Below are 19,425 nucleotides of genomic sequence, written 5' to 3'. Positions count from 1 at the left end.
GCAGAGCCTGGCAATAAAGGGAGGAGGTGAGGGAAAGCCAGTTAAGCTCGAGTAGAGCGAGAGGGAAGAAGAAGTAAAGGCATTGAAGAGGGAGCTGGGAGAGAGAGGGAACCAGCTGGGGGCGGAGACGCTTGAATCCAGTACAAGTGGGGTGTTCCTGGACTGGCAGACATGTACCATCAGAAATGTACTGGGGGAGGAGCGTCGCAGCTTCCAGCACAGTTTCCCCGTCCGTCCATAAAACAGGGATCAGGTGTTCTTCCCAAAGCGCCGCTGGCTGACACCTCCCTTCTGCCTCGACTGTAAAGTCTGGGTCCTGCAGCCCCTGCCGGCGGATCTGCAGGAGCTGGTGGCCCGGAGCCACCTAGGTGGGGGGAGGGAAGTGGCCGGGGCCTGGCCTGTCTCCCAGCTGTGACCCCCATCTGGGGCTTCTGGAAATCTGACCTGAACACTCCCACTCCCACACTCACGCCTACACATTCGTCACCAGGTAAAGGCGCGGATAGGGCACGGGGGAGCAGGGACACACACAAGCACACCACATATTAAAGAGCCCCCAGGGCCATGTAAGGAAGGCGGGGTGTCCTGGGCTGGGAAAGCGGGGAGGCTGGCCACGCCGTCTCCCCTCGATCCTCCTGGGGAACCCGTGCCCCGGCTCCGTCGCTCTGATAATGTGAACGAACCGGAGAGGAGAGAGGAGCGCGCGCGAGCGCGGACAGCGGAGAGGCGCGGAGGGAGAGAAAATCCGGGCCGGGCGAGAGGGAAGAGCGGAGAGCGCACACCCGGCAGGGGCCGAGGCTCGAGGGGCGGCGCCGAGAGACGCGGGGCGCGGCGGCGGCGGCGGCGGCGGCGGCGGCGGCGACGCGGAGGGCGCGGGGCGGAGGCGCGGGCCGAGCGGGGAGGGCGGGCCGAGAGGGAGGAGCCCCGGTCGCCGCCGCCCGCCCGCCCGGCGGCCCGCGCAGCCCGCACTCGCCGCCGCGCCTCGGAGTTTGAGCCGCGGCGCGGCGCCGCCCCCCGGCCCTCGGCCCCCCCCGGCCCCGGCGCCCCCGGAGCGGCGCGCGGAGGGAGGAGGGCGGGCGGGCGGGCCGGCGGGCGGCGGAGTATGAGGCGCCCACCATGGTGCGATGCGACCGCGGGCTGCAGATGCTGCTGACCACGGCCGGAGCCTTCGCCGCCTTCTCGCTCATGGCCATCGCCATCGGCACCGACTACTGGCTCTACTCCAGCGCGTACATCTGCAACGGCACCAACCTGACCATGGACGACGGGCCCCCGCCCCGCCGCACCCGCGGCGACCTCACCCACTCGGGGCTGTGGCGGGTGTGCTGCATCGAAGGTACGGCCGGCCTCGGCAACCCCCTCGCCACGCGCGCGCGCGCCCAGGCGCACGCACACACACACACACACACGCACACGCACACACCCTGCTTGGGGCGCCGGCCGGGAAGGGGTGGGCGCGGCCCTGGCTCCGCGCGAGACACAAAGGAGCCGGAGCGAGCGGGCGGGTCTCCTCGCGGCCAGCTGTGCAGCACCTGGCGGTCCCTCCCGACTGGGGACGCCCCCCCGCCCCCAACACACCGGCCCTACAAACTCTCCGCTGGCACACGCACACCCCCTCGCACACAGACACAATGAAACACACCGAAACTCACGCGCGCGCGCGCAGCCCGAGACCGGAGCGATCCCGAGGGGCCGCGCCAGCGCCCCCGGGGGAGGCGGAGGCTGGCGAGGGGGCGGGAGGAAGCTAGGGTTGGGGGGAGCGGACGGCCGAGGAGGGAGGGAGCTGGGGGAGAGGTTGCTTGGCAACCGGTGTCTGCGCGATTGCTATGGGAACTGGCCATCCTGGGGCGGGGCCGGCCGGGGGCGGGGAGCGCCGGGGCCGCTCTGCGCTCGCTCGAGGCCTGGCCGAGGGGTGGGAGGGGGGCTGGGCTCCAAGCGGGACTGGGGACCCGGGTCGCCCGAGCCTGAAGCCTGCCGAGACCTTGCTCCGCCACGTACTCCTCCAGGGGCCACCGGCCCACTCCTCCCCGCTCGGTGGGGTGGGGAGGGGAGCGTCACCAAGTCTCCCCGCCCCCCCGACTAGGGCAGCGAGCCCGCCGCCGTCGTCCCAAGGCCGGGAATCTTCAGTAGAACTGGGGCGCGCAGGGGCGACCCGCGGACCGCGAACTGCCTGGGAGGGGCGTGGCCGCCGGATCCCGGCAGGAGGGACGCGGCGCTGAGCCCTCCAGGTGCGCGGCCGGGCCCTGCAGTAGGTGTTGTACGGTTGGAATGCCTCTGGGGGCCGGGACTGGGTGTCCCCGGACTGCGGGGACCCCTCCCTCCGGGGGAGGGACCCGGACTCCTCCAGTGGCGACGTGCGCCAGACTTGAGCGCCTCCCGCCCGCCCCGCTGCGGAACTTGGACTAACAGGTGGCTTTGTCCGGGCGGTCTGTTCCCCTCCAGGTTGTGCACGGGTTCGCCGCCTGGTCTTGGCTTTCAGACTGGAAAAGGGGTGGGGGACGTTGGTGGAGGGTTCCTCTCAAAAATCCTTGGACAGAGTTTCCTCCTCCTTTTTCTGTAACCTTTCCGCGTGTGTCAACTCCGCCTTCCGTGGTCGGGGTTCTCCCGCACGCCCAGCCTTCCTGCAGTTCCAGCCCCTGCGAAGAGCTGGGCAGGGTGGCGTCTTCCTGGAGGTTGGTAGGCAGCTCTAGAAGAGATGGTCCTTCTTCTGGCCGTATTTGGGGTCGGGTAAAAGGAGGCTCTGTAAAGCAGGGTCGCTCCCTTTCTCCCTCACCCCCATGATGCCTGTTCTCATCTGGAATCCTGCCCACCTCTGCCCCCCACTTTCTCTCCCAAACGAAGCTGCTTTGACCTTTGAACTTGGAGCTTATTGCCCGGACTGAGTGGAGTCTTCCAGGAGCAGGAATGTGCGATCAGTAGTTTGGGAAACACAGCCACACAAAGGACCGGCGGGCCCACCATCACAGCCTCCTCTTTTCTTTTGAAAAACATCATTTTTCAAAAGGAAAATGGTGTGCGGATCCTCAGATCACGAACACCTACTCCTCTCATCTGGAGGACGTGCCCACGTCACCGCCTGCCACGGCACCTGCGTTAGACACAGAACAAGGGTGGCTGGGCCCCCGTGTTCTACCTCGCAGGCCCCACTGGGTGCTGTGTATGTGGTCCAGTAAGTCGATCCCCTGTCATCACCCAAGCCCACGCATCTGGGCCCCAGGCCTTCCAGGTTCCTGGTCGAAATTGGAACTCACTCCTCCATGCCGGTGAGCCTGGCCTCTGCAGAGTGGCTTGAATGCCTCCTTTATTAATTTCTCATCCTAATTAGGATTGATGCCGCACTTAGCATCTTGCCAGCTGCCTCGAGCCGTTCGCACTCGATGTTCATCAGGAGAGCCCCAAGCTGATCTGGGCAGCAGGCTCTGCTGGCGGAGGGAGGGTGGGGAGCCGCCATCTGGGGACTTCACCCCAAGAACTGGGCTGCCTCTGTCATCCCCCAGGAGCTCAGGGGTTCTGGGGGCCAAACCAGGCCACTTCCAAGGGCCAGGACATCCTTGGACCAAGCCAGGGCTGAGAGAGCTGGCTCAGGATCCCTCGGGATGCTCTGGAATCATCCTGGCAGTCCTTCAGCTGGGGCGGAAACTGCGAGCTTATCTCACAAAAGCACATCGCAGAGTCCGACGGCTGTCTGCCATCTATGACGTCTCCACCTGCCAGCGAGCGTCCAGGCCGAGACCCGGACGCTCTGTGGGGACATGGTCACCTCAGTATTGGCTTCTGTGTGTACAATGCATCATTTCCACCTGCTCTCTAGCAAAGTACCCCAAAGCATTTCATGGGAAAAAATGGAAAGCTCAAACCTCTAAGCTGAAACCGAAGATATACTGCAGCAGGCAGCTGATAAAACACCAGTTGTGAAGTGGGACTCTGAAGGGTTTGCTGGCATCTCCCAAGCGGCAGATTCAGTTCCCTGGCTTTCTCACAGGAGTGGCGTCGTGAGGTCGGGAGAGCCCAGCCCTCTGTGTACGCAAGGTGTCTGTGCAGGCTGGCAGGGCTGCGTGCAGAAGCCTGCTGCTCCCGACTCACCACGGCCGACATCACCCTTTTCCACCCCCAAAGCCGGGTCTCCCCGCTGCCCCTCTACAGGACAAGCGTCACAGTCCTCCAGCGCACAGAGCCTTGTGCACGTTCCGCACGGCACGCTCACAACAGCCCTGAGAGGTGCCCTGTTCACCTCCACCTGCAGCGTGGGGAACAGAGGCTCAGAGAGGGCAAGGCACTTGCCCAGAGGCACCCAGGTAGGAGGCTGCAGGGCCAGCATCGAGCCTTTGTCTCACTGCAAAGCTCTCCCCACCGTGTTGTCCTGCCCTTTCCCAAACATCTTCTGGGTTACCATTAAAAATAGAACCAAGTACTTGCCTAACCAGTGGAGGAGCCCAGCTCTGAGGCTGGCTCGCGGCAGCGTGAAGGCATTTGGAAGCGAGAATGTACAACTGCTACACAAATTGCATAACACACTCTCTTCTCGCTTCTCTGTTTCTGTCTTTGTCTCTGTGTGTCTGTCTCTCTCTCTTTTCCTACCACGTTCTGGACTAGCCTGTTCCCACCACAAAGAGCCATCTGCTTCCTCCGTCTCCTAGACCCCCACCTCCTTCTTTCTTTGCATCTTTGGTGACATTCAGCCCAAGGCTGGGGACACAGGAAAGGAGTAACACATCTTTGTGGACTTCTCCACCAAAGCTACCACCCACCCACATTTGTTCGGTCTCTAACGCATTCTGGAATCAGGCAAGGTGTAGAGGGTAAACAGGCATTTGGAGCCTGCACTGTGTGCCAGGGACCGGAGACCTCGTGTAGACACGGGAAGGGAAGGGGAGACTCTGGGCCCCGAGGGCAGCAGCTTATGCGGCAAAGCCCCCGTGCCCGCTGGGAGCTCGAGATGCTCACGGGGGCTGCCAGACACCAGGGTCCCCGAGTGAGCCAGTCACTGTGCTCTGGGCCCAGGATACAGGGTCCTGGCAGAGTTCAGCCTCAGCAGTACCACCGCCCAGGTCCCCCATAGACGGAGCTGCTGTCAGCACACTCGCAGCTCGGTCAGAGCCAGGGGTGGCCCCGGGCCGGCTGCTTTGTGTCAGCTCTGTCCTGGGCACCTACTGGGGAGCGGGTAGGGAGACCCTGGCCCCTGCGAGTGAGAGGCTCCTTTGCTCCATCATGCTCACTCCCACCCCCGCCCCGCCGCGGGCAGCATCTCTCACCAATAAGTGTACCCAAACTTCATTCACACCACGGCCCCCAGAGGAAGAGAAGGTATTTGCACTGCACCCCGGGGGCCGGGGAGGAGAGGACAGCCATCGGTGACTACCCCGGGGCACCAGCCACCCCAGGCCCTGCCCAGCTCCTGGGGGGCACGCTTCTCTGGCATATCTGGAACCCTCTCACGACCGGCCAGCTGGGAAGCTCTGCCTTACCCCACACTCCGGACACAGGCCTGTTCAGGGAGGTTTGGGTCTGAATTCCGTCCTTTCCCCTCCTGCCCCAGGCCAGGCACTGGGCTGGGCGCTCTTCCTGTCTTTCATTTTCTCTTGCAGTAACTCACAGGCCGCCTGTCCAGTCAGGCCCAGGGGGGTGCGAGCAGAGAGCAGGCTCCCTTCCCGCAGCACCCGGCCCATCAGCTGGTCCCCTCGTCCGCAGGCCTTCCTTTGCCCTCCAGGGTTGCTCATAACAGCCATCACATCAACCTCCATGCAGGACTTCACATTAGTTCGTATAATTGCCAGCAACTCTGCAAGGTAAATCTTAATTATCTGCCTTTTATAGGTGGAGAGAATGAGGCTTAAGATAGCCACGGCTTCTGGGTGTCAGGGATGCCTGCCACTGTCGGGATAGCGGTTGAGGCTAAGCAGATGAGCCCAGCTTTCCCCCAGCCAGGGGATGCCCTTTGTTTGAACCACACAGATTTGGGTAGGGACAGGTAAGAGGGCTGCCTTAGTCAGCTCGGCTGCCATAACAAAATGTGGTAGACTCAATGGCTTAAACCACAGACATTATTTCTTATAGTTCTGGAGGCTGGAAGTCCAAGATCAAGGTGCTGGGCAATTCGGTTCCTGGTGAGAGCTGCTTCCTGGCAAATGGCCACCTTATCCCTGTGTCCTCATGTGACGGAGAGAGCTCTCTGTTCTCTCCTTGTAAGGGCACTAATCCCATCATGAGGACCCCACCCTCATGACCTCATCTCTCTAGTCACCTCCCAAAGCCCCATCTCTGAATATGTCGGGGGTTAGAGCTTCAACATATGGATCTGGGGGGGACGCAAACATTCAGTCCGTGACAGGGCTGCTCTTCCTTCTGTCCCTGCTCTGTAGCTGGTGCCCAGTCTCTCATCGTTCAGGAAGGGGCCCTGGTAGTCCCTTCTCATGTCTACCTTCCCTTAATGTCCTGCTCTGTCTCTTCACCCTCCTCTGTTCTTCACTCTTTTCTTTCTTCTGACAAGAAAAACCCAGCTGGAGCCAGCTGACTTAGTGAAGAGAAGCTGGGGATGTTGGTGGACCCCAGCCTGACTTAATGGTCTTGCAGCAGAGCAGGCTTTGGAGGAGCCCCATGTCAGGGGCTTCAGAAAGGCTCAGAAGGAAACCAGCAGCTCTTTAAAGTAAATCTCCTGGTGTCAGTCTGCTCAGACGACCAAGACTCTGGGGATACCTAGGACGTAGTAACAGATGCAGAGAGTAGGAAGGGGCCTCAGGTCATCAGATCCAGGGTGTCAGGGAGCCTGGTGGGCCTCTGTCTCCTCATCTGAAAGGGGCCTGACTGATCTGGAACATTCCTCCCACCTTTGTCTTTCAGCCACACAAGCCCCAGAGGGCCCTGCCCGCAGCCTCCAGGTAGAACAGGTTCAGTGTGGCCTTGATGTGGCCCACAGGAAGCCTCCAGGTAGAACAGGTTCAGTGTGGCCTTGGTGTGGCCCACAGGAAGCCGGGTTCTCCAGCTGGAAGAGCCTTTGAGATTAGTTCAGTGGCTCTCAACCTTATTTCTGCTAAGACACACGTGTAAAGGCTATGTCACCCGCCTGCTGGGCACGCCTCATCCGTCCATCCATCCCTTCATTTATTCCTGCTCACGGAGCACTGCTCTGTGTCGGACGTGTGGGGCTCTGAGTCACAGGGGTGGGCAGGACGGACGTGGCCCCTGCTCTCTTGGAGCCGAAGTTCTAATGGGGTAGCTGACGCTTCCAGGTACTGATGAGTGTTTTGACGGAAACAGAGCCGGGTCGGGGGGCGCTGGGAGAGGCCGGGGAGGGTGGCCACTGGTCAGAGGGCCATGAAGGAGGTGTCAGAGAAGGACCGGAGGGAGCGCTTCCAGGAAGAGGAAGAGGCAGACGAGGCCGCGAGGCAGGAAAGAACCTGGTGCAGGTGGCGGAGCGCGGGGGGCGGGGCTCCATCCCTGCGGAGGGGCTGGGAGAGGCTTCGAGGTCAGGGTCAGCACCCTGCTTTATCTGCTTTTTATGACAAGGGATCTGTGCTTGGGGAGGGGAGGGGATGGCATTGGGGTCTGATCTACGTTTTCAGGAAGTCCGCTGGCTACCTGTGGAGAACGGAGATTCTAGGAGGCAGGGAGGCCGCCAGGAGGCCAGTGTGGGCGTTGCTGCAGGTGCCCGGACTGGAAGCCTGGGGCCAAGTGGCAGCAGCAGAGATGTGGGGACGTGGTGGGGGGGGAGGCTGGGGCGGGGGCTAGATCGAGCATAACTGCCTGGACCGGGAGCTCGGTAGCTGGCAAGACAGTGGTGCTCTGTCCACATGGGGAAGATGGAAGGAGGAGCGGGGTTGGGAGAGGAAATCAAGTGTGAGCCCCTAGGGGTCCCAGGTTTTCACACTACTGCCCAGCCCCCCACAGCCAAAAGTGTGCCGGAAAGTTCCGTAGAGCACAGCTTAGGGGAACCACGGTAGCTCGTACCCGTCCAGGTGTCGTGGGTTCACCACTGCTGCCCTCACGACAGGGCGGGATTTCTCACCCTCGGTACCTTGGAAATTTTGAACGGGATCCTCTTTTCTGTGGGGCTGCCCTGTGTGTTGTAGAAGGTTAGCAGCGTCTCTGGCCTCTACCCACTAGAAGTCAGCTACAGCCCCGCCTCACCAAGCTGTGACAACCGCAGACGTCTCCAGACTTTGCCAAAGGTCTCCTGGATGGTGGAGGGGCCAGGCAGGAGTGCCCCCCATCGAGAACAGCTGCTCTCAGGGAACTGCCATTTCGGTCGAGGGCAAGGGCTGACCTGATTCCCGGCAACTGAAAGGAACTTCACTTATTTCTCTTTCCTTCGAGAAAACACACGGAACCTCGGGGGGAAGGGGGTGTCGGGGAGCATCTCTATTAAGGGGATGACCTGGCATCTGCTTCAGGTGACCGCAGATGTAACTGGTACCCGGCTCCATTCCTTTCTTAAGAGTCGTGAATTGCAGGTGACCCAGCTCGCCCTGCCTGTGACGCCCCAGCAGGTGTCCACACGGGTGGGCACTGCAGATGTGGCTGGATCCTTCCACTCTGCAAGCAGAGGAAACCAAGGCTGGAGAGGCAGAGGGACTTACTCAAGGTCACACAGCTGGTTAGTGGCAGAGCCGGGAGCAGAAGGAGGTCTGGGGCTGCCTGGTTAGGGCTCTCTGCCCGCCCAGCCTTCCTGTGGGCCGGCACCTGGGTGAAGACCAGGCGTCTAGCAACCACCGTAGCACAAGGTGAGCAGCAAGAAATACAGAAGGACGAAGGGACTCCCTCCCCCTGGGCCTTTCTCCAGGGTCTTTGCAAAGCAGATGGTGCCTCCCCTCAGAGGCCCACTGCTCCCAGCTGGCCCGAGGATGTGGGGTGTGACCTCACACTTAGCCATGCCTGGCCTTGGCATCGGGCCTCCTCCGCCCCTCCCCCTTCCCCGGAGCCAGGACGGAGGCAGGGGAGCCGCCCTGTTGGGATGCTGGAACCGGAGATGTGCTTGGGTCAGAAGAACCCTCTGACTGCTTCTGCTTCCCAAAACATCAGGACCTCTCCATCACCCCCACGCCTACCCACCCCAAACTTCTATCTGCCCTTCAAGTCAGCGTCTTCCGAAAAGTTAACCCCAGCTCCTTCTTCGGGCTCCTTGCGCATTCTGTCCCCCAGCTGCAAAGGGCCTCACTGCCCACGGGCCTGAAAGGGCTTCTAACTGGAGCTGCTCTCGCCCCTCCCCCGCTCGTCACTCCCCTCCCCCACCTCCGCGATTGCAGACCTAAAGCAAGGTCCCCACTGTCACAGCATCCAACCCTCTGTGCCTCGTACCTCACCAAGCCCACGGAGGCAGAGGTGCCCAGCAGGTGCCGTTTACGTGTCCTCCCCCCACCCCGCTACAACCCCCTGCCCCACCATTGCCCCATTTACAAAAGAGAGTGTGCAGAGGCCCAGGGGAGTTTCTGGACTCAAGCCCAGCTCCAGAGCCTGGAAGGAAAACAAATTATTCAAAATTGTTCGCCTCCCTAGCTCACCTGCCATCAGCCTGTCACCTCCTGGCCCTGGGGAGACAGACAGGGGCCGCGCGCTTGTCTCAGCTCACTTCTTCCAACCTCTGTTACTCCACATGGAAGTGGCAGTGTCAGGTGGCTAGCACTGAAGTCACATGGACCTGGGTTTGAGTCCAGGCTCTGCCATTAGTCAGCTGTGTGTCTTCAGATAAGTTAGCTAACGTCTCTGAACTGCGGTTCCTTCACTGTAAAATAGAGCCATCACTGAATCAACCCCTGGGATTGCTGTAAAGGTTTTATGAGAAAATGCATGTAAAATAACCCTCATGGCGCCTGGCATCTTGTAGATTTTCAAGGTGTGATGGCCTTCCCCTTACTTCCATATTTCCTGAAACTTGGAAGTTTTCCCAGAAAAAAGAAGTCACCCAACCTTTGCAGCTGAGCTGAGTGGGGCCCCAGGTCAGCTCACTGGCCTCCAGGGTCTGGGAATGGAGGAAGCTGAGTGTCCCCGGGGATGTTCAGGCCACTGTAGAACATGGTGTTCTTTCATCACCTCTCAGAGGCAAAACCACGCTGAATGGCCTCTGTGAGCCATAAAATCAGAACCAGAGGCTCTCAATTAGGAGTCGAAACAGGGTCTAGCAACAAGGCAGCGCCCAGAGCGCTTCCCCCATCCCACTTCCTGGCAGGCACCGGGGCTACAGCTGTGACCTCCAGTGTTGTGGGATCAGGGCTGTGATAAAGGAGGAGAGGGTGCCGGGTGTGGAAACACTGGGGCAGGAGTCAGGAGACCTGTGCCTGGTTCTGGTTCTGTGACTAACATCCGGACAGTCTTCTGGGTATCCCTTAACCTCCTAGAGCCTTTGCTTGCTTGGCTGTCAAATGGGCAAATGACACCTGTCTTTCCCTTCATCCGTCTCTCATCCCTCCCTCCAACCTCCCTCCTCTCTACCTCTGTCTCCCTCTTTCCCCCTCTTCCCTCCGTCCTCCTGTCTCCTTGCATCTGTTCTTCCCCCTCTTCCCTCCATCCTCCTGTGCCCTGCCAGGGCTGTGCGAATACCCAATGAGAGGGTACTTGGGAAAGCGCTGTGGAAAGCACGGTGGCTGTGCTGCACAGAGGCGCTGCAGAGGGTACAGGATTTCGGGCTCATTTTCTTGGAAACACTTGGCTTTGCCTCTTTTCACGCTGACGCCTCAGCGAGGACCCGCATGCTGGTGGCAGCCTCACCTGTCGGATGCACTGCTGCTGGCTTGTTCTCACCTCCAGAGAATCAGCCGGTCCCCTCTCCCACCCACTTGATCGTTCGTGCTCAGGACACACTGATGACCTGCTTTGCGCTCATCCCAGAGCTGGCCACCGCAGAGATGAGAAAAAACACCTTTCCTGCGACATCCCCTTGGGATTCCTTACAGACCGCCCAGACCCACCCACAGCTTTCCCTCCACCTGGCTCCCAGCCGCTGTCATGTCTTGCCTGGATGCCGCAAGGAGTGTCCTGACCCTTCTTCCCGCCCCGCCCTCCCGCCCGACCCCATGCTAGCCCTTCTTCACACACGGCCAGAAAGAGCTTGGAAAAATGGAAATCAGATCACATCATTCCCTAGCTCGATGGCCGTCAGTGGGGCCACATCCCACTTGAGATAAAGTCAGGCTCCTTCCCTGATCTGCGAAGCTCCACAGGTCTAGCCCCACACACCTCTGACACCTCCCACCAGGGGCTTCACTGTACAGAAGAGTCAGGTCAGGTGATCTCTGAACCAAGTCTGCGTGTTGGTTCACGGGACAGGGGCTGGGTGTGTGGCAGGGGAGTCACCGAGACCCGCGTTTGAACACTGCTCTGCCCTGTGTTAGCTCTGTGACCTTGGGCAGAGTCCTTGGCTCCTCTGAGCCTCTGTTTTCTCATCTGTAAAACGGAGATACAGCGGTAGACACCCCCAGCCGATGGAGCCACTCCCCAAGACACAAGCAAAGAGGAGTGTCCTGAGGTGGGGGAACAGGAGAGGCTGAGGCCCCCCCTCTGCAGGGTGGAGGCGGGGCTGGCCTGGACACAGGGACGTGGCGGTCACCGGCTTGATGGATGGAAACAGCTCCCCTTGTGATGAGATGTCAGGCTGTGCCTGTTGACCCCAGTGTCTCGGTTCCCTGATGGGACCAGTGGCACTGGGGCATTTGTATTGTCTGAACCAAAGTTCTAGACAAAAGAGCAGAGGACAGATTCTCTCATGTTGTTGTATATGATGTAGGAAGTGTTACTGAGATCCTGAAATGTTGGCATTCTTAGATTTGGTGGGGAGATGGTGGAGTAGAAGGGAGAACGATCCAGAACATTTTAAATCAAGACTGTCCTAGAGAAACCCAGACCCTAGCACAGGAATAAAGACGCAGACGTAGAGAATGGACTTGAGGACACAGGGAGGGGGAAGGGTAAGCTGGGATGAAGCGAGAGAGTGGCATGGACATACATACACTACCAAGTGTAAGGTAGACAGCTAGTGGGAAGCAGGTGCATAGCACAGGGAGATCAGCTCGGTGCTTTGTGACCACCTAGAGGGGTGGGATAGGGAGGGCGGGAGGGAGGGAGACGCAAGAGGGAGGAGATATGGGGATATACGTATACGAATAGCTGATTCACTTTGTTATAAAGCAGAAACTAACACACCATTGTAAAGCAATTATACTCCAATAAAGATGTTAAAAAACAAACAAACAAAAAAACCCAGACCCTAATAATGGGTCACGTGCAAAGGATATAGAATGACTGGTGTCACCAGGGCTGGATTCACGCACCTCTGCGTCATTTCACGCTCTGCTGTCGCCATCTTGAAATTCTTAATGATTTTTGAACGAGAGGACCCCAATTTTCATTTTGCACTGGACCCCCCCAAAATTCCGTAGCCAGGCCTGGGTGTCCTGTTCTGTCCCGAGAGAAGACTTTGATTGGAGGAAGGGTGGGCCGGGGAAGCTGGGGCCGGAGGGGGGTGATGCTGGGGGGTCCTGAGTTTGCACAGAAGTTGGCGGCTGGGGTGGGGGGCAGGGGGGTGTTACTGGAACCACCTCTCTCTTGTTTCCTCCAAGGGCCCCCTCAGACAGTACGCAGGGCCGGGGCTGCCTTGGAGATGGGCGAGCACCTTGTTAGCGTGTATCGGCCACCTGCCGAGTGCCTGGCTTCGTGCTGGACACTGTGGGTACAGAAAGGCCTTGGGGAGCTTACTGTCGTGTGCTGGGGAAGCCAAGGGAGAAGAGGCGGCAAAGTGAGGACAGAGCCTCAGAGCACATCCGGATGTCAGGGCCTGCTCCCAGGGGTTCCGCTAAGGCCTGTCTCTTAGGGTCGTCTGGAGGATCAAGTGGAAAACACTCACGGCGCTCTGCGGACGCCTGCTTCGCCATAGGCGCGAAATACACAGCAGCGCTTATGAGTGGCGTCTCGGAGGACGTCTGGTGGACGTGGGGCGGAGGGCCCGGTGCCCGGGTGCGTCGGGCTTTGAGTCCAGGCTCTACCTCCCAATGGCCTCCGACCGGCCGTTGCACCGTCTCTGAGCCTCAGTTGCTTTCTCAGCAAAATGGGTACGTTAGCAACACCTCCTGTGCAGATTTGCGGGCGGGGGCGGGGGCGGGGGCGGGGCGAGGTGAGCTGTTGGTGCTTGGCCTGGGGCTGGAACACGTGCCCGACGCCCCAGAGGCTGCCCTGCGCCTGGGGCTACGGGAGGGCCCCCCCCCCCCCCCGTGAGGTTGGGTCTCGAGGGGCGCATTAGGCTTATGCGCAGCCCCCAGACCACACCGCGAGCTGAGAGGGGAACGGGACTCCCCGAGGACATCTCAGGACACCCAGGCTTCCTTCCAGGGGCCGGACAGTCCAGCCAAGGCCGTGTCACCAGCTCGTCTGGCCATGCAGTGTGGGGAGGGTGCCCCAGGCTTGCTTCCGCCGCTGATAACAAGCGCACATTGACGCCGGCTCCCGGGGGCCAGCGTGCTGTTCCCGGCTCGCATCTGAGCCCTCGCCCGAGACATTTGCTCGCTTCAGCAGTTTGGCATATCATACAAAGGGGCTCTGATTTCCCCTGATGTCCAACTCCTCTTGCATGAAAAATAGCTTTTGTTATCTTTCTGCCCACGGATTCCTGCGTGCGAGTCAAGGCCAGACGCCTGGGGGGTGGAGAAGCTGCACCGGCTAACCATTGGGAGGGGCTTCCTTCTCCCCCCTCGGCCGCCCCTGTGGCCCGTGGCCACGGCCCTGGCGATCCGGCTCTCGGGGCGTTGCCTGCGGGCCCCTGGCCTGTTCCCCCCACCCCCCTTCACGCTGGTCAGCCCCTCTTCCCACGCAGTGGCTGTTTGTGATGTGTCCCCAGGGTCCTTGTTTGGGTTGCCTCCTTCCCCACTGTCCCCACCATCACCCCCTCCTCCGAAACCCAGGTCCTTTGTTCCCGCCCATCCCCCAGTTCTCCCCGCCCCCCCTTCTGTTTCTTTCTTTCGAACTTGCCTTTCTGATGATTTCTTCCCTTTTCCTTTCTAGTCTGCCGTATTTAAAGCACAGAAGCCTTCTCCTCCTTCCTGTTCAAGGCAGATTTTTGAAAGTTCTTGTGACATTTACTAGATAAAAATGTATTCTTTTAACTCTGCGATTATTAGGAGGGTTATTAAACATGAGGAGAATTCTATTAAATAGCAAATTGAGTGAGTCAGAAACCCACAGATGTGAAACCTCTGAAGGTTATCTGGTACAAATAGATGTGACTATGGCTGTTCTCGAGGCCTGAAAAATATATTGGGAAAAAATTCACCGAAATGGTTTTCTTAATGATGGTCATGGGAAGTCTGAGTGCTTTATCTTATCTCCTTCTTTCTTTTTCTAATTTTCTACCCTGTTTGGCGGGGGGGTGGGGGGGGGGTGGAATAGCTGAACCTGATATTTAATTTTAAAAAGCCCCAGGGCCAGTCTCCAGCCCGCAGACAGGTGAATGTCTCAGTATGTTCGTTCAGCATCCGCGGTGTCTGCTCTCTGTCTCCTTAACTGCATCCAGGAACATGCCCCAGGCATCACGCCCAGTCACCTTTTGTCAGTGTTTTATTTCGGGTCGCCCCTGACTTATAACCAAATTGGTTGCTGGATGAAAGCCTTTTCGAGCCATCCACCATCCAATCTTTATTTCCCGTAAGCACAATTTACACATTGGGTTTCCGTTCTTAGACATCCATCTCACGTAATAAAAGTGCCCGAAGTGACTGCAACAGTAAGTGAAAAGCAAATAAAACCCAGATATATGCTCTCACAAACTTTTATCACATATGTAAAACCAAGTACTTAATATAAAAGCTTGGCCGTGAAATCTTCCTTTGGGGGAATTTTTCTGCCTGAGCCAGACTGGCCAAGGTTTCTTAAAATATGAATCCAATGAAGTTTGAACAGAAGATGCTTGCTTTTTTTTTCCCCCTGAAAAATCACCCTGTGGCAAGTTTAAGCACGCTCCGTTGCACCAAAAAATCCTCAAATGCTTTAAAATAAAGGATTCTCCCGTCTCAGAATTTTTCCGTCTCAGAATTTTTCCATTGCCAATTCCGTTTGTGTAAATTCTTTAGAAAAGATCTGTGCCTGGTGGATATTGGAGGAAAGGCAGTTTCCACTGTGACCTGTACCTGTACTGCTGCTGTAACCACACCCTGCTCTTTGTGCCAGTGAGTCAGGTGACAGGTCACATGCCAGTGGGCGCTGGGGTATCAGCTTCCCGGAGTCCTCATTGCCAGGTTAATGGTCCTTGTTGCTCATTAATGCTGCTTTTAGCCATTAGCGGCAGTTGTGGTTAAGATAAAAGCGCCAGCGAGGTCCACATCTGGCGTCTGTGGCTGAGATGGCCAATACTTGAACCAGAAAGTTGTTTCTCGAATCTCATCAGAATCTCTGTGCCTCTAATGGTGATGTCTGTTCCTTCTTGTTCAATCTTTCCTTCTGAAAACAAAGCACTCATCTTCAGCCTTGAAAGCCCTTCATCTTCTCGGAAGTGGTGTTTATGCCCACCTTTGGTCTCCCCTTCTCCGGAGGATCGGGAAGGAAATCTACCTGGTTTTCTTGCTTTTTGCTTTTAAACCTGGGTGCTTTCTCTAGCTCATTTCTGGCTTTCAGTCAACAAGCCTTTGGGGCGTGCCTGCCGGTGCAAAGGGCTCTGGGAGGGGCTGGGGTCCAGAGACCCGGAGGAGACCCTCTCCTTACCAGAGGTGGGGCGTCGAGTTGCCCACGAGCAGAAGGTGGCCGGGCCAGCCCTGCTCAGCCCTCACGGCGCCCTGTTCCCCCGACCCGGTTACCTGTTCGTCCATCCCACACCCTCCCGCCCACTGTTCCATGTAGGACCCGAAGCACGAAGGGTCATCTGGTGAGCACTCATCGTGTACCAAGCATGACATGTATTATCTCAGGAACTTTCCACATGTTATGTCATGCTAATAACAGCCATGATTTAATACTATTTAATTATTTGTTGAACTATTCGTTATAGTTTGAGCTGTTACCTACATGGCCTTTACTATGTGCCAGGAACTGTCCCAGGCACCAGGTAGCTAGATAGACGGCTAGACAGCTAGATGGACTGACTTAGTTAATCCTCAGCCCCCCATGAGTGAGGTGCTATCACTACTTCCGTTGTATACACGGGGAAACTGAGGCACGGAGAGGTTAAGCAACCTGCCCGAGGCCCCAGAGCCCGCACGTGTTGAGATCAGGATTCAGACCCACGCAGTCTAGCTCCAGGTTCACCCTCCTCGTGCCTGGGCTGTAGCAGCTGCAGCTGTTACATCTGAATATCTCTTACATGCAGGCGCTTTGCACAGTTTGTTTCATCCGTGCGCCGTAGCAAGGGTAACACTTCCTGTGTGGGCAGTGGGGAGACTGGGGCAGGCTTACCCGCCTGGGACACAGCCAGCAGCTGAGCCCCAGTCTCTGACTCCAAAACCCGCCCCCAGCTTTTTCTGCAGCCCGCTGCTGACACCTCCCGTGCCCGCTGCACGCTGGGGAGAGAGGCAGCCTCAGGCTCCCTGAGGAGAGGCTGTGGGGTAGCGCAGGGTCCGGAGCCCAGGGGCCACACGGACGCTGGGGGCGGCGGTGACGGGGGCGGAGGGCTGGGTGTGAAGACAGAGCAATACCCACCCCACAGGCGCAGCCCAGGGGTTGCCAGACGCTGGCTGTGGGCCGGGCTGGCACGGCAGGCTTCTGGGAAGAGGTGGGCACAGCATCGTGACCAGAACAGAGCACGCTGCTGGGCCCTGGGGCTGACTCATGCAGCCTGGAAAGGAAAGATTCAGCTGTCAGACCGAGGGCGGCTCTTAAGACCGGGTGCTCTCAGCAAAGAAGGTGAAAATTGTTCTGCTCAAGACAGCTCCTTTACGGAGGCAGTAAGTGTGCACTTCAAGCCCCCGGAACCCACGTCTTGCAGGGGATGCCACCTGTCAGCAGGCTTTCACACCCAGACTGCGATTGTTGCATTCACGTGGTGACTCCCGGCTCACAAAAGGCAGATAGAAAAGCGGAGTCTGATCCTACTGTATGCCTCCATTCATACCAAGTTCAAATGCAGGCAGAACTAATCTAGGATGACGGAGGTCAGCCGCGTGGCTCCCTGTGTGAGGGGTGGCTGCCGGGGCGTGGGGCGAGAGGGAACCTCCAGGAGGGCGAGCACGGCGTCTGCACCTTGATCAGGGTGGTAGTTACACGGATGTGGACATACAGCCATCAAGCCGCGCCCTTAGTATCTCTCCCTGTATGTTTAGCCTCAGTAAAATTGAAAACAGACAAATACAGGTCTGGGGTGACAAAGACCCCTCAGGTGGCCTTCCACCAGCCCTCACCTGCCCCCAGGGCTCCTCACCTACTGGCCTGTGTTTTCTTCAGTTCTTGTCAGCGCAGCAGATACTCGTTGGGAATGTGTGTGCTTACCTGTGCTAAGTTCTGAGGACTCAAGGATTCATTCATTCATTCATTCTTCTATTATTTTGGTGCCTGGCCTCTTGGAAATGCTGCTTGACCTGCTAAAGGAAAAAGTCTTCCTGTTTCAGCGAGTTCCGTGGTTCAGAGCTGCTCGGAATGACAAGAACCTCCCACTTGGACCTGTCATGATCTATAGCCTCTCTGGGAACCTTCAAGACCCCTAGGGAGACCTTCTCTCTTGGCCCAGCCGCTGTGATTTTGAGAGACTGTTTGGTACCCTGCCCTGGGGGACTCGGCCACCAGCCCTCGTCCTGCCCCATCGGCCCCCAGAGCTCCGCCAGTATATGTTTTAAGTTTCTATTCAAATCCAGCAAATATTCATTGGGAATTTAAAAACCAGATCCCAGACTGAGTCATGGGCACCCAAAGATTCATTCATTTATTCATTCAACAAACATTTATTGAGTGCCTGCTACTTACCAGGCAGCCTTTCAGGTGGTGGGGAAATTTTCTTTCACAGCAGTAAATAAATAAAACAGACAACAATATGCGGAATGATTGTATTGTCGCAGGGGGGAGACACAGTAATCGAGAAAAACCAGGAGCGTCAGGGTGAAGGTCGTGATGACAGAGTGGCTGGGGGGGCCTCGGAGGGAGAGCCCTCGGGGACCATCGTGTCAGGCAGAGGGACAGCAGGTGTCACGGCCCTTCCAGAGCCTGTCCCAGGCCTGAGCGGCTGAGCAGGAGATGTGGGTCAGAGAGGGGACAGTGGCCGCTGGCAAGCACTTGGCCATTTACTCCGAGGGAGGAGCCATGGAGGGCTTGGAGCTGAGGCCTGAGGGGCTTCCACCCGGATTCCAAAAGGATCCCTCTGGCTATCATGTTGAATAGGGTGGGGCCTGCCCTTGGGTGGCTCTTAAGTGGGTGGGGCTCTTCTGGGATCCTTAATTAAGAGAAACTTGTCATGGGCCTCTCGATTCCACGGAGAAGTCAGGGAAGGCTTCCCAGAGGCGGTGACATTTGGTCTGTGTCTTGCAGAACATGCACAAGTCTGCAGGCAGGGGGAGCTGAACATGCAGAGTCATGCGTCTTCGTTCGTTCACAAGTTCATTCACTCATCTATTCGTCCTTTATTCATTCAGAGGACATTTTATTGAGCACCTGGGTAAAAAGTAGAATCCAGCCCTGTTCCTCGAAGAAGTCAGTGTCCAGTAAGGAGTGGGAAGACAGAGGGACAGCCAGATCCGTAACACACCCACGAGGAAACGCGGCAGGGAGCTGCAGCCGCACAGGGCGGGCGGGGGGCAGCCTCCGTGGCACGGGGTGCGGTCACAGGAGTCTTTCTGGACTACGGGTCACCTGAGCCAGTTTTGAAAGACGAGCACGAATCCACTGAGAAACAGGGAGGAGGAGAACTTCCAGGCAGAGCACCAGCATGGGCACAGGCCTCCCACGTCCCAGGTCCCAAGTGGGCACTGCAGCGGCGCGGGACACAGTGTGTTCTAGAAAGCCAAAGAACTTTGGGTCTGCTGAAACCAAAGGCCAATATGGGAAGAGGCCCAGGAACCAGCATTAGGAGGAAGGCGGGGCCCGAAGCTGGAGTCCTTCGCGCATGTCAGGGGCCTGCATTCGGCCCTCGGGCACCCAGATCCTGTGGCTCTACGACAGAAGATGGGGAGGAGGGACCCAGGCTGGAGGCAGGGAGACCTGTTAGGAAAATGCGGGGAGAGTCCAGCCCAGGGGTGATGAGCCCTGAAGGAGGACAACGGGATGGCGAAGAGGGTGCATGTGAGTTCCGTCTTGGAGATGGACGGGTGAGCGGGGGGAGAGCCCATCACAGGGTGACCGTGGACGGTGTGTCACCAAGCAAGACGGGACACCTGGGAGGAAAGAGGACCTAATGAGCTGGACCTTATGAACAGTCCAGCTCCAGGGTGAAAGCACAGGGCACACGAGGGGAACAGCGGGGCCCCTTACGGCAGCTGGTCCATACGAGACCGTACAAGGCTCTCGTGTCTTAACTAATTTCTCCACTCTTTAACTATC

The 19,425-nt window shown here is 58.2% G+C and overlaps 1 protein-coding gene across 2 annotated transcripts in view; it reads left to right on the top strand.

Annotated features, from left to right (window-relative positions):
• Positions 1–1,037: 1,037 nt before the first annotated feature.
• The window catches only part of CACNG4 (calcium voltage-gated channel auxiliary subunit gamma 4), a 54,840-nt gene continuing 36,452 nt past the window's right edge, over positions 1,038–19,425 (top strand). Inside the window, exon 1 of one of the 2 annotated variants that reach the window (XM_049701760.1) lies at positions 1,038–1,336. In XM_049701760.1, the coding sequence (XP_049557717.1) occupies positions 1,117–1,336 (220 nt within the window). In that variant the 5' untranslated portion in view covers positions 1,038–1,116. The remainder of the gene's footprint in view (positions 1,337–19,425) is intronic. The other variant, XM_004275401.3, reaches the window with a different exon arrangement.

The sequence above is a fragment of the Orcinus orca genome, chromosome 19 (genome assembly GCF_937001465.1).
Source record: "Orcinus orca chromosome 19, mOrcOrc1.1, whole genome shotgun sequence".
Classification (NCBI taxonomy): Eukaryota; Metazoa; Chordata; class Mammalia; order Artiodactyla; family Delphinidae; genus Orcinus; species Orcinus orca.
This window is presented reverse-complemented; position numbering and strand designations above follow the sequence as displayed.